Source organism: Adiantum capillus-veneris, chromosome 7, assembly GCF_014529385.1.
Source record: "Adiantum capillus-veneris isolate H3 chromosome 7, ASM1452938v2, whole genome shotgun sequence".
Lineage (NCBI taxonomy): Eukaryota > Viridiplantae > Streptophyta > Polypodiopsida > Polypodiales > Pteridaceae > Adiantum > Adiantum capillus-veneris.
Genome location: NC_140937.1, coordinates 82989109 through 83004077, shown reverse-complemented (window position 1 = coordinate 83004077; position 14969 = coordinate 82989109). Strand labels below are relative to the sequence as shown.

Sequence of the window (14969 nt, the reverse complement as noted above, 5' to 3'; positions counted from 1 at the left end):
GCATGAGCATATTAAAGAACTCCATATCCATCATCTCTACATGTGGCTCTAGGGAATAGACATGCTCTACCTCTGTCTGCACAGACTCTGACATCACCTATTGTGTCTCACTGGAGCATTTATGCTCTATCTCTATCTCTACAGAGTCTAGTGGCATGTCCTATATAGATACACACTCTGTCTCTTGAGCATACTGGAGCTCATCATGAAGGAGACACACCTCATCTCTCGTTCATCACATGCCAACAAAAAAACCAAGATTGTGCCATCACATACCTCAGATACATGCATAGGGTATGCCAAGCCACTCCATGCTCCCCCAGCAATCACTAATGATCTGCAATGCATCTAGAAAGGCCAATCTTTGAGTGCCTATTTGACACCTACAATCTGCTACTATCTCACTAATATCAAGATCTGTCTAGGATGCACCATTGGGTAATGGTAGGCAAACATCTCCTACACCTACAATGTCAATGGTGAACCATCATCCAAGTGCACACAACCAAATCTCGTGACTAGAGAAAGTGCTAAACCACTCAAGATGTGGTGTGAGGTGGAAAACTACATCCTCATCTAACCAACGGGGAGAATTTCCACCTCTTGAAGACATGTAATCAAGAGGAACACTAAAGGTGAATGTGACATTAGTGTCACTAGCATAGGAAACCACCACTTTAGCATATGTCAAAAACTCATCTACATCACACATACATCTCTGCTACTACCTCAGATGTCAAAAACTATGGTGTTTAATGTGCCCTGTGTGACCACAATGCCAACATCGCATATATCGGCAATTATGAGATCGCTATCTCTCATTAGTCGTCTCTATTGGCTTTGAACTATCACACATGTCTGCTATATGGGTGCCAAGAAATCAAAACTATGGCAAGAAATATTGGGAGAAACTCGGTAGAGTCTTCCATGTGTAGGTACCCTCATTGAATGTCGAATCCGCCGAGAGCTCCAAAAAATGTGAGTATTGGCCAACTAGGGAGAATGTCGTCGAGAAAGTGACCATCGGCTTCAAGAATGTTGAGCCAGTGCCAGGGAATGCTTCGGCTTACTCACCCCGTGTGCTAGCCACTCACGGGAGTTGCTTTTTCCCTCTTGGGTCTTCCTTGCCGCCCTATGGGAAGGGCCTCTAAGGAGAATCAAAGCAAAACTTCCCATTAAAAAAAAAAAAATCCTACTGTGTGTAGAAATTGTGCTTGCTTCTCTAGAAGATCAATAGAGAGAGGGGTCGCCTCCTCCTCCTCTTGCTCCTTTGCTCTGGCTCAAGAGATTCCTCCTACTCCGCTACAAGGTTGTTGAAAATTTACAGTTTTTCTCTGTTTGTTGCAATTGTGTGTGTGTGTGTGTGTGTGTGTGTGTGTGATGGATACACAACCTGTGGCCTTGCCATTACAAATCCATGCTTCCCAACTCCTGTAGGTCTCGTAGCTAAAGGTACCACACTTTGCCCATAGCTGCCAATTTTTGAAGAGTTGTGAGGCGTGGTTTTGCACACACTACCCGCCTTAGTAAAATTTCAGCATTGCCTTGCCTGTTGAGAGCTGTGTGTGTGTGTGTGTGTGTGTGTGTGTGTGTGAGTGAGAGAGAGAGAGATGGACACACACTCCCAAGTTCTCGCTCTTCAAATCCCCAGGTTTTAGCACTGCTTGATGCCCAATTTCCTTGTTGTAATGTCTTACTTGCTGCTCAACAATCTCCTCCAGATCCGATTCACCTATTGTTTGACACCTTTATCAAGGTGAATATCTGTCGCTCTCACTGATCGGCTTCAACAAATCTCAATTCTACTTGATTCCTACTGCTCGATTTTGCTGTCCTCCATTCAAGCTCAAGCTTGAGCTCCATGCTCCTCGATCTGCTCACTGTGAGTCCAAGCTCCAAGCTCTTGGAGCTTGAGCCTTAGCTCATCAGGAAGCAATCACATGTGTGTCGAAGTGTGTTGAAAGACATCAGCTCTGATATTAGTTGTAGGTAAGAGGAAAAGGAGAAAAGAGTGTTGTGTGGGTGGAATAGACCTCAAATGAGGAGCTCTTTATTAGTTTGTATATGTAAAACTAATAAGGAAAGTGTGGTCAATGGGCGGTTGGACATCAGATGTCGGGCCCCACACAAAGGCACGTCACCTTTACCCCAACACTTCACAGCTCATAGTTCTTGCATTCCCAAAGTCAAGCTTCAACAAGCTCTCCACTCTCAATTTGAAAGCCTACGGCTTTGATACCATTGAAGGCTAGCATATGTGTATACATGGAGAGTGAGAGAGAGGGAACATAGGTTGTGAGTGGAGCTTCATTGTAGTATACATGGATAATGTAAGAGAGGAGAGGGCACATAGGTTGTGAGTGGAGCTTCACTACAGTGGCACATCTTACTATAGCTCCTTATTCATAAGTTATGTGAGGAGAATAAGCATGAATTTCTAGCTTGGTAGCTAGCTCAATAGAAATGAAGTTGTGGGTAAAGCCATGATCAATTAGTATGAAAACATTGTGCTCTCTTACTCTTCCCCAAGCATAAGAGAATGACGATCCTTTTCACTGGCTCTAGAAGAGCCATTACGTTCATTTCTCTTGGGACATGCCCTAGAAACATGACCTTGCTCCCCATATGTGAAACACTTGTTATCTTTATGATAACGCTCAACCTCTTCATGTGAAAGTTTGTTTTAACAAAGCCTTTTTCTTTTTCATTGTTGTTGTTTTGTTGTTGTTGTTAGACTTGGGAGAACCTTGTGTTGCATTGTTCTACCCCTTTGGCTCAGTTGGTTTCTTAGATTCCATTCGCTTGGAGACCTTTCTCCCTCGTTGGAAATGCATCCTCAAGGTGACCATAGTATGAAGTATGATTGTCAATGTGGTTTTAGGTCTTTGCGAGTTGACATACGCACTTATCTCCTCGGATAGGACAACATAAAATTGTTCCTTTTATTGTGCAAAGTCTATCTTCTTGTAGACAGTGGCTTTGAGATATGACTCCCAAATCTTAACCTCATACTTTTGAATAGACTCATATGGGGTCATCTTCAAGCTTTTTTATTCCATGAGGACTTTGACTTTGGCACCACTTGCAAGAAATTGCTTCATAATAGCATTCCTCAGGGCTTTCCATGTATCTGGAGCCTCACCTAGAGCACATAGGCTTGCCCACCATTCTGACTTTTGGAAATGCATAGAAACATTTTGGAGCTTTGAGGATTCTTAAAAATTATCATCTCCAAAAGCCGCGTCAAATTGTTGGATAAAAGCCCACACTTTATCAGTTGCTCCAAAGGTTCCATCATAGGTAGAAAATTTATTCCTCTTTGAACTTTTTCAACTTTTTGACCTCTTCTATGCTGCATAACTCCTCCATTTACCTCTTCTCTTCTCTCTCTTGGGTGGAAAGTTACTATTCTCTATGTCATAAGATCGTGATGATGACGAAGAGGGAGAGGAAGAAGAAGGCGAGGATGGTGACCACTTTCTTTTGTTCCTCTTGCTTGGATTTTTTTCTCCCTTCTTTGGATTGGCATGTGAGGGAGTACTTGATGACTTCCTCTTCTTTTTGGGAGGACTGGATGATTGCCATGCCCATTGTTCTTGGGACATCATCACTTTCAAAGGTAGGAGGGGTGTCAATTTCATACCTCTCTGTGCCTTGAAAGTTCAGGGTGCACTAGTTGACAACTTTGCAACCAGCATCAAATGCTATACAATGAGCCAAAACTAAGTTGTTAATATTACTTGCATTCTCTTGATTATATTGTGCCATGATTAAATTTTTGTTGTGTGTGTATGCTAGCTCTTTCCTTGGCACTTCCAAAACTTTGGCTAGTACTCCTCTTATCCCTCAAAAATTAACACTTGAGTAACTAAAGTGGTTTAGATTCTTGTTAAATGCAAAGAGTAGTGGAATGGGTTTAAGAGTGCTAAGATGGCATTGGTTCCTATCGAGCTTGCTAATAGCTTAGTAATGGTTAAGCAATAGGCAAGTTCCAAAAAACTCCATTATTAAGACCATAGTTCCCAATGGTGTCCCTTATACGTTGTAAATAGGCATGCTAACCGAGATAATAAATCCTAGTCCCACTCTCTGGGAACCTTGTTGGTCAACATATATCACATCTCAGAAAGAGACAGAAGCTAGACTAAAATGTCAATCTTGGGAAGCAAGTGACTCGACTAGGGCATGGAGGCATGCGAAGAGGTTATCGATGTCTTGTTTGAACACAGTACACTCCAGTTTGACACTCAATGTGCATTCTAACTATCAAAAATCTCAAATTCTATCCTCTAAACCTCTCACACAACCACATGAAAATCTACAAGCAAATCATCTCCAATTGACTCCAAACTCAATAGGCAGCCTCCTAAGACCACACAAAACAGATTTAACTCATCAAAATTGAAATTAGATCGCTAGAGAAAATTGCAATTTTCTCTAACAAGACATATGCAGATTGACTTTTCAGATTTTGGACTTGCCTACTATGTTCTCTTGAGTGTTGGGAATCTTGTGCAATCGACGGAATCACAATGCGACACTCGGATAGTGAGATATGTCACCTGGAAGGTCATAGACGTCATTGCTCGAGTATTGCGAAGTGCTTGCAATGTAGGTATTCCCATGTAGAGCTCAATGAGATGGACACAATAGTGGTCTTGGAATTCCCATGCAACAACCGTGCGGTGCACTGCAAAGAAAAGAATCCACAAAAGAGGGAAGAAGACACGTGACGTACAGAAGAACCTTATCTATGCATTTGATTTGTAATAATGATTGTTGTCCCAAACACTTTACAAGGTTTCCTTTTATACCCTGGCTCCGGGTTTTATGACACAAAAGCTAAGTTTTTCCGCATTAATAACACAAATTATATATCAGGCTTCAAAATTACATCATGATAGCAGATACGGTTTTGGGATAAATATCACAATAGATTGGGATTACAAATACAATGAAACTGCTTTTGGTATACACTTGGTCTTCATTGTCATTGGAATCTTCCAACACCCACTTACCCTATTGCAACGAAGAACCCCAACCTTACACATCCATTGTGAATAATCTTGTATAACAGCCTTCTTTGAAAGTGTTCATGAAATAAAAAGGCATGAACATGAGGCATGCGAAGAAGCCATGTAGAATTGTTTCATCCGGGTGCTTATTGAGATCAAAGGTTATTCCCGTATTTCCTTCCAAAAAGGATAACCATGGAGTTTGTGAAATCCAGGGTTTATGATACATCATGATGCATGTAGGAATCATTCTACAAATCGTCCTCAACATCTAAAAAGACAAATCGAGAAGTCTTTCATATTGTTTGACTGCTGCCTGGAGAGTATTGAGCATGTATTTTTCATCTAATCTTTCTTTAACCTTGAATCTTGGGTAGTTCAGCCAATCGCAATGTTATTTTTGGAGTGTTTTGTGCCGAATCCATGTCCTCAATCGAGGTATTGGGGAGAAAGTAACATCCTTTTCAAGAGAAGTGGGCCCCCTCATCATATGGGATCCTCCACTCTAGATTCTTTTTTAACCATGCCATTCTCCACTTGGGTTGTTGCTACACGTAGAGCCCAATGAGACAAACACAATGGTGCCCTCAGAACTCCCATGCAACAATCGTGCGGTGTAGTGCAAAGAAAAGAATCCACAGTAGAGAGAAGAAGACACATGACGTACAAAAGAACCTTGTGTGCTCATTCGAGTTATAATAATAATTGTTGTCCCAAAAAATTTACAAGGTTGATTTTTATGCCCTGGCTCTGGGTTTTATGGTACAAAAGCTAAGTTTTGCACAATGACAACAAGAATTACATCTCGAGATTCAAGATTACATCATGATAGCAGATACGAGTTTTGGAAAAAATATTACAATTGATTGGGATTACAAATACAATGAAATTGCTTTTGGTAAGCACTTGGTCTTCATTGCCATTGGAATCTTCCAACACCCACTTACCCATTAACCTTTCATAGATTACTCAAGGACCTCTCTTTGTAGGCAAGAAAAGAGAAATCTTAGCTTTGATACCAATGTCAAAGAATCTAATACTTACTTTAGATTCAATGGAATAAAGGAGAAATTTTTCCTTCAGAGAATACAACAAGAGAACCAACTCATGAGAGCCTGAACGAAGTCTACAATGTTCTAAAGCAGTCTATGATGGACAAGTACATTTATCGATCACTAGTAGACATCACTAATTCATAGAGAAATTTGACCACCATGAACCTAGAGGAATTATAGAACCTGGTGCTCACTATAAAAGAAGATCTGGAGGAGGACAACAACTCCATCTTAACCAGTGATTTGACCAACCATGCACTCCTTGAACATTTGAGAACAAACCTAGGTGAACATGAAGATGATGAGGACAGAAAAAAAAAGAATATTAGGAAGGAGACACCATTGAGGGGAATCTATCGTCAAAGAAGGATGATGATGACGATGATCCCACAGATGCTCCCAAATCTGGTCAAGGAGGAGTTTAGGCCAGTTTGAGTCCTAAGGCCAACATGACTAAACCCTAGACAACCAAAGAGTAAGAAAAACCTACCTCCACAACCAACAGACTGAAGAAAACCAATAACAAATGATCTCCCACACAGAGGTAAGGAAAAATCCATCCAAAAGAAGCTAAACTCAGACTTGACTTGATATTTCTCAAATCAATGTCTAAGTTTGGGCAAACATTTAAAAGAGATAAGCAAGAATTTACCTTCGGTATGATGATTCCTATTCGGGTATGGAACGTTATCAAATGTTGTATGTGGGAGCTAAAAGGATGATAAAGAAATGAAAAGTAGTCAACTAAAATAGAATGGGTAAGATCTTGTTTGTTTCTAGTACTTTTGATTAATGATTCTACTATTAAAGATGTTGCAGGATATAGCTTTAACCTTCTACTCTATAGCAATTAGGACTAGTAAATTTCCTTGTCCTTGTTGTGTATGACTGCATCAACGGGCACTTAATGTATATCATTGGTTCTGTGCACAAGGGGCATTCACTACAGATGATGATTGTCTTCTGTATTAGACATGCATGGCCTCGCTATCAAGCAACAATTTCATGTGATAACATGACTCTTCTTAGAGAGCCTCAAGGCATGCAATCTCTTGTTCTTTATTAAAGCTCTGTGGAAGTGCAACCACACAACCATGATTGAGTTATACTTGTTAGGCATATATCTTATCTATATGCAAGGCATAATTCATTGAAAGAAAACCTAGTACGACCAAATTATTTTGGGCTTTGAGAATGTTCCTCTTCTTTCAATGGGAAGGTATGATTATTTTAATAATCCATTTGTGAATAAGATTCTAGCTTGAGAAGATCTCCTCCTTAGTCTATAGAACCAATGTATCTATAGGAGCACCATTTTTTGGGGTAGGACCCAACTTGCAACAAATCAATCGATAAATGTCGATGGTCACTTGCTTTCAAGGAAAGAAGCTCTAAACTGTCAAGTAGTAGAAGCTCTATTCATTTTACCATTCTACTTACAAATCATGAATATTAGCAAGGCATCCTATTCCGTCTATCAAGTGGTTTAAGTACTATCATTGCATATGTGGGTGACCGTTTAGTTGCCTACAACCTGGGCAAGGTTGACCCATGTGAGTCTTGGAAATGGATCACAACACTTAAATAGATTGATGAACAATTTTTAGACTATTGAAGGTTCTAAAAGACATAAGAATACCTCTTCTTGACTTTCCATAAAAATTTCGGATCAGCATGGTTCTTGTATCTATCTTGTGTTTCTCAAACATTATGATGAACAACTATAAGCATATCCATATGAGCTTGGATAAAGTCCTTGACTTGCTGAATTTTCTCATTTAGTAAATTTCAAAATAGGGAGATAATCCTTCCAATCGAATTACTTCTTCATAATGTATGCTCAAAGCCTATCCTCTAGTATCTGATGTAATGATTTAGTCTATCCATTCATCTCTAGATAATCGACATTACTGTGTTCCCAATTGTTTAGAGATAGTTTTGCAGAAATGACTATGAACTTGGGATCACAATCACTCACAAAATTAATGGGCAATTTGTATAGCCTATACATATTGTCAAAAAACAACTTGGCTAACTCTTAAGTTTTAATGGTAGACTTGCTTGGAGTAAACTTATAGAGTCTAGTCAACCTATCTAATCACGCATACCAAGTCATGACCGTGCATGTTGCTTGGTAAACCTAATAAAATCCATAGAGGTACCACACTTGTTCTGAGTAAAGGCTTCATAAGCTGTCAAATTCATAAATGTGCATGCCTCTATAAATAGTCAATTGCTAAACATTAGGGCCCATAACATTGACTGTGTAGGCATTAGCAACAACTTACCCAAGGTTGCATTTCCATGATTGGAGTGTGTGCCAATTGTTAGGAAACATGACGTAGCTAAGTAGAAAATTGAGTAGTTTACTTAATGGAGAGTGATAATTTTTGCACATGAGAGATTAGAGAGAGAGAGAGAGAGAGAGAGAGAGCGCACAATATACGTGGTTCACTCAATGTGGGCTACATCCACAGGGAAAGGAGCCACTCAATGGCTTTAGTACTTCAAAACAAAAATTAGATTACAAAGGGATTATACACTTTTGGAGCTCCCATCTTGCGTCACTCTCACCACCTCACATCAACTTCACAATGAGCTACAATGCTTCACAATCCGTTTTTGTATGTAGAAGAGGCCTCTTTTTATAGGCCAAAAGGGTTGCCCTCTCTCATGAGAGACAGTTGTGTGTAGCCGTCCTTGTGTTGACAAGTCCGACTTGGACTCTCCAATGCGTCCATGTGTGGCCACCCTTGAGAAGACAAGTCCATCTCAAAATCGGCCATTGGCCATTGTCCACCGGCCATTGACTTTCGACCATCGCCCAACCGATCAGTCATTTTCCGACCACTTTTCGCGGCCATAATATTTCGGCGAAAAGGAATATTCCAGCGAAGCCTGGCCGTGAAAAGTTTGGTTTCTATCGAGTGATATTTCTTCACGCAGATAGATTCTCCTCATAACAGGGACATTACAAATGTGCGTTTTTAATACAAAAAATTACAAGGGATAAATCAAGCTCCATACTTAACAATCTCCCACTTGAAGGCTGATCTCCACACCAAACCTATGATTGCTTTCCATTCTGACTTCTTATCTTTGAATGTCGATTGAAGATGAGCAAAAGCTCAACTTCTCCTTATTGACCACCTTTATAAACATGTCTGCAGGATTTTCACTTGAATGCACCTTTCTTAGTTTTAGGTGTCTCTTTTCCAAAAGTGTGTGTATGAAGTGATATCTCACCTCAATGTGCTTGGTACTTGAATAACGGACTGAGTTCTTTGCAAGATGGATAGCCATTTGGCTATCACTATACAAAACACAATTTTCTTGTTTGAATCCAAGCTCTTCTAAGAATCTGTGAAGCCACATAATTTCTTTGCTTGCCTCTGTCATTGCTACATACTCTGCTTTTGTGATAGAAAGTGAGACCACTTTATGCAGCTTTGAAGCCCAGCTTATTGTTGTGCCTCCAACAGTGAAGACATAGCCAGGAGTGCTCCTTCGAGTATCTTTGTCACCTGCCATATCTGCATCAGTATACCCTTGAAAAAAAATATCAGTTCCTCCAAAATACAAAGCATTTGTTGTTGTCCCTTTCAGATACCTAAGTATCCACTTCACAACTTGCCACAGTGCTCTTTACCTGGGTTGTCCATGAACCTACTTACAACTCCCACTGCATGTGCAATGTCTGGCCTTGTCCATACCATAGCATACATAAGAGAACCTATCGCTACAACATATAGAACTTTAGACATATAGGCTTTCTCCTCTTGTGTCTTTGGACACATATCCTTGGTTAGTTTAAAGTGACCAGCCAAAGGTGTAGAAACCGTTTTTGCATTTTGCATTGCAAACCTTTCTAGTACCTTCTTGATATAATCCTCTTGAGATAGCTTTATTGTCTTCTTCGTCTTGTCCCTTGATATCTTCATACCAAGTATTCTCTTTGCAGCACCTAAATCTTTCATTGAAAAAGATTTAGACAACTCCTCTTTTAGGTCTTTGATGTCTTGCATGTTAGCACTTGCAATCAACATGTCATCAACATACAACATTAGGATGATGAACTTCCCATCTCTCAAATTCTTTGTGTAGGCGCAATGATCTAAGTTGCATCTTCTAAATCTATGATCCAACATCCATCGATCGAACTTCAAGTACAATTGTCTTGATGCTTTCTTTAAACCATACAAGCTCTTCTTTAATCTGCAAACCATTTTCTCCTTACCCCTTACTTCATACCCCTTTGGTTGAAGCATGTAAATTTCCTCCTCTAAGTCACCATGAGGGAATGCCGTTTTTACATCCATTTGCTCGAGATTTAAATCATGAGCAGTCAATGCTTAAGACAAGTCTAATTGAGTTCATTTTTACAACATGAGAAAATATTGCATTGAAGTCAATATTTTCTTTTGAGAAAACTCTTTTACCACAAGCCTAAACTTATACCTTTTCTTCCCACCTTCTTCTTCCTTCAACTTGTACACCCATTTGTTTTGAAGTACCCGCTTACCTTTAGGCAACTCAACCAACTCCCATGTTTGGTTGCGATGTAATGAGTCCATCTCCACTTGTATGCTCTTTATCCATTCTTCTTAGGATTCATGTTACTTGTATGATTCCGTCTCTCTAGAATCCGAGATCAAGAGATGGTTGAAGGAAATAATAAACCTTTCTGGAGGTCTATTTGATCTTATAGATCTTCGGGGAATATGTTGAAGCTCTTCATTTGGTTGACGTTGTTGTGTAATTGTCACCGTTTGCACTCCTTGAGTCTTCACCGTCCTCAAGCTCCATGTACTTATCAATTATTTCTTTTGTTTGTTTTCTTTCCAACAAGTAATATTTGTACATATTTTGTTCATTGAAAATTACATCCCTACTTCGAAAGATTTTACCATCTTCAGGATTCCATAGGCGATATCCAAAGTCACCTTCTCCATAGCCAATGAAGAAACACTTTTTGGACTTTGCATCTAACTTTGATCTTAGGCTTCTATGTGCATGAAAGCCTCACACCCAAACACTTTGAAAAATGAATAATTCACGAGTTTATCTGTCCATGCCTCCTCTGGAACTCTCCCATCCAATGCCGTTGAGGATGACCAGTTAATCAAATACACAAACATACATACTGCTTTTGCCCAAAGCTCAAGCAATAAGCCTGCATGTAGCTGCATGCTTCATACTCGCTCCATGATTGTTCTGTTCATCCTTTCAAAAATTCCATTTTGTTGAGGTGTCCTTGGGATTGTCCTGTGCCTTCGAATGCCATTGCTAACACAAAAGCTTTCAAAAGTTTGGCTGCAATATTCGCCTCCATTGTCGTATTTGAAACATTTAACCTTGGTATGTACTTCATTCTCCACAAAGACTTTCCACCTTTTAAATATAAAAAATGCATGGATTTATTCTTTATGACATAAACCCATATTTTTCTAGTTACATCGTCTATGAATGTTACATAGTACAATGAACAACAAAGGGATAGTGTACTTGCACGACCCCAAACATCAGAATGAACCAATTCAAGTTTTTTCTATTTTCTTTTATTTCTTGCTTTTAAAAATTTTACCCTCTTTTGTTTATCATAAACACAATTTTCACAGAACTCTAAGTTCACTTCTTTCAAACTTCAGAGAAGCTTCATTGATTGAAGGATTTGCATTGATTTGGCACTCATATGCCCAAGTCGATAGTGCCACACTGCACTATCAACTTTTGTAGCTATTGCAAAAGTTGAAGATGCGTGCCGACAATACACAAGTAAAGTGTACCGCCCTTTTTTTCCTTGGCAACCACCAAAGATCCCTTTGAGATCTTCCACCGTTTGTTTCCAAATGCAATGTTGTGACCTTCATTGTCCAATTGTCCTATAGAGAGAACCTGTTACTCCTATCCTATCTCGTCCCTATATATAGGGTCGAGTCTCCCTGTCATGTTCCCATTGGGCCCTGCTCGGCTACCCTTGGCCTTATTCAGACCCTGGAATAGCTATCAATCAAGTGACTTATTCCCGTGAGCTTCTTCAGACGAGCTATGCTCAAATTCCTACCTTGCGCCATGCTCAATTACATGCATGACTACAAGGAATTAAGGACTATTAGTTTCAAATCTAGGGTATCCCTCATGTGAGCTTTTTTCCTCTTCCACCAAAAAATATTGGAAGTTGGCATCTGCGACACAATCTTTCACATTTTTACTATGATATGGCTACACCATACTTAGTCAAAAACATCCTTACATTTATGTGGCTTTGAGCTATGGCAATTCCCACCTCAATTTGCCCGATCCTACCCATTGGCTGTATAAGGTCGTGCTATTACAATGACAACAAAGCATTGTGCCTTTGAGGGATCAAAACATCCGAGGACACCAACTTATAGACTAGGCATTACCATTCTTAGAACATTTCAAGAGCAATATCCTCGATTTCAAGTCAACTTCTTTACTTTGTGCATGCGTGGTATTGCGTCTACACAAAACTCATGCATCGTGTTAGTTGAATCGATCCATGAACTATATCCTGGCTGCTTCCATGCTTTGTTCTTTATTCTTAGAGCTTCAATGACTTTGGCCTTCTCTAGCATGCCTGCTGCTGCATATATATTCACCATCAAAATATAGGCTGCCCCATCGCATTTATCCAGCTCAACCGCCTGTTGAAATGCCCAAGTCCCCACATTAACATCTACCCATTCACGGCACGCACCAAGGAGGCAATGCCAAATTCCAGAGTCAGCGGAAAAAGGCATCTCCTGGATTACTTCTGCTGCCTTTACCAGGTTCCCAGCACGCCCAAGAAGGTCGACCATGCAAGTGAAACACTCTACATCAGGCATTAGACCGTACGTCGTTTCCATGCTATCAAAAAGTTCTTGGCCCTTTTCCACCAGACCTAGATGACCACACAAATTCAGCAGGCAAAGGAATGTCACTTTATCTGGGGAAATGCCCTCACACTGCATTTGCTCAAAGCATTTCAATGCTTGCTCATCTTGAGCTTCTTGTGCGTACCCTGCAATCAATGTACTCCACAAAACAACGTCACGAGAAGGAAGCTTCTCTAGGACACTTTGTGCTAGGGTAAGGGCACCACACTTGGCATACATGTCCACAAGAGCACTACCCAATACAATATCATGCTCCAACAGCCCCTGCTTCGATATCTCCTCATGGATTCGAATTCCCTTGTCAACAGCTGAAATCATAGCACAAGATTTCAAGATGCATGCATATGTCACTGCATCTGGAGGAATGCCCTCACGCTGCATTTGTTCGAAACAGTCTAGAGCCTGTTGGCCTAGCCCATTTTGAACATATCCTGCAATCAATGCATTCCAAGAGACACTGTTGCAAGAGGGGAGCCTGTCAAGAACACTCTGTGCCTGGGAAAGTGCACCACACTTGGCATACATGTCCACAAGAGCACCTCCTAGTGCAATTTCATTCTTTAGCAACCCGCGTCTCCGAATCTCATCATGAATTTTCTTTCCTGTATCGATGTCTCTAATTGTAGCACAAGCTTTTAGCATGCACACATAGGTCACTGCATCTGGAAGGATGCCCTCACGCTGCATTTGCTTGAAACATTCTCGTGCTTGTTGGCCATGCCCCTCTTGAGCATATCCCGTGATCAGTGCATTCCAAGAGACGACGTTGCGGGAGGGGAGCTTCTCTAGAACACTTCGTGCTTGGTCAAGAGCACCACACTTGGCATACATGTCCACAAGACCACCACCTAGTACAATATCATGCTCGAGCAACCCTTGCCTCGAAATCTCATCATGGATTTGCTTTCCCTTGCCAATGGCCCGAGTCATAGCACACACTTTCAGGATGCATGAATAGGTCACTCCATCTGGAGGAATGCCCTCACATTGCATATGTTCGAAACAGTCTAGAGCATTTTGCCCCTGCCTCTCTCGTGCATAGCTTGCTATTAACGCGGTCCATGGAATATTACTGCTGCTGTTATGCCTATCAAGTAGTGCTCGAGCTTTCTGAAGCTGACCGCACTTTGCATACATGGTAACTAAAGCATCTGAGTAACCTTTTTCATCCAACCCTCTTTGCAAAAGCTCATTATGTAGCCTGGTGCCTCTCAGCAGATCTTTGTTCTTAATGCATGCCCATATAAGCTTAGGCGAGAAAGCATCTGCAGAGGGTCCTACTTCGATGCAATTCTCTTTTGTAAATCCACGACTTGAGAGCTCACATGTGACCCAAGGGAGAATACTACGGCTGTCCATCGAAAAAGGTCTCTTGGTAATTCTGTCCTTAAAGTCTGGCTGCCTGGACGTTTGGTTGCTACTGCGATTGTGCGAGGGATCCCTGTAAACTTGCTTTCCCGCGCGTGCGAATGTGGGTCCTCCTCTCCTGCCACGCCTGCGGCTAATCCAAAACCCTGTACTGCACCGGCCATCTACGCGAGAGGGGGGAGGGAGGGGAGAGAGAGTGGTCTCTCTTTTCCACTCTCTCTCTCTCTCTCTCTCTCGTTCAACTCTCCTCGTTCGGATAGCTGTTTTATTTGACACCCCCCTTGTCACGTGAGATCTACGGTCCACCATCTTCGAACGACGTGGATCATCCATTTATTCTCATGAATAAAAAGAACCCGCGACCAGTTGAGCCTCTGCAACTTGACACCATCTTCGAACGACGTGGATCATCCAATTATTCTCATGAATAAAAAGAACCCGCGACCAGAGCCTCTGCAACTTGAGCCCACCACCTACATAACCAGAAGCCATGACTCTCCCATTAAGCTATCATGCACCACTTGAAATGGAGATGTGAACATAGAATTATATAGCAAAAATGACGGGGTGGGGATCACATGGTGTTCACTTGGAGATCACTTTGGGATGGACGGGGTCACACTGCAATC

At 41.0% G+C, this 14969-nt stretch overlaps 1 protein-coding gene across 1 annotated transcript; it reads right to left on the bottom strand.

Moving 5' to 3' along the window:
• Positions 1-11728: 11728 nt before the first annotated feature.
• LOC147454130 (pentatricopeptide repeat-containing protein At2g13600-like) lies at positions 11729-14576 on the bottom strand. The gene has a single exon (XM_086516142.1). The coding sequence runs from the start codon at positions 14329-14331 to the stop codon at positions 12514-12516; it is 1818 nt and encodes a 605-aa protein (XP_086372268.1). The 5' UTR covers positions 14332-14576; the 3' UTR covers positions 11729-12513.
• Positions 14577-14969: the final 393 nt, after the last annotated feature.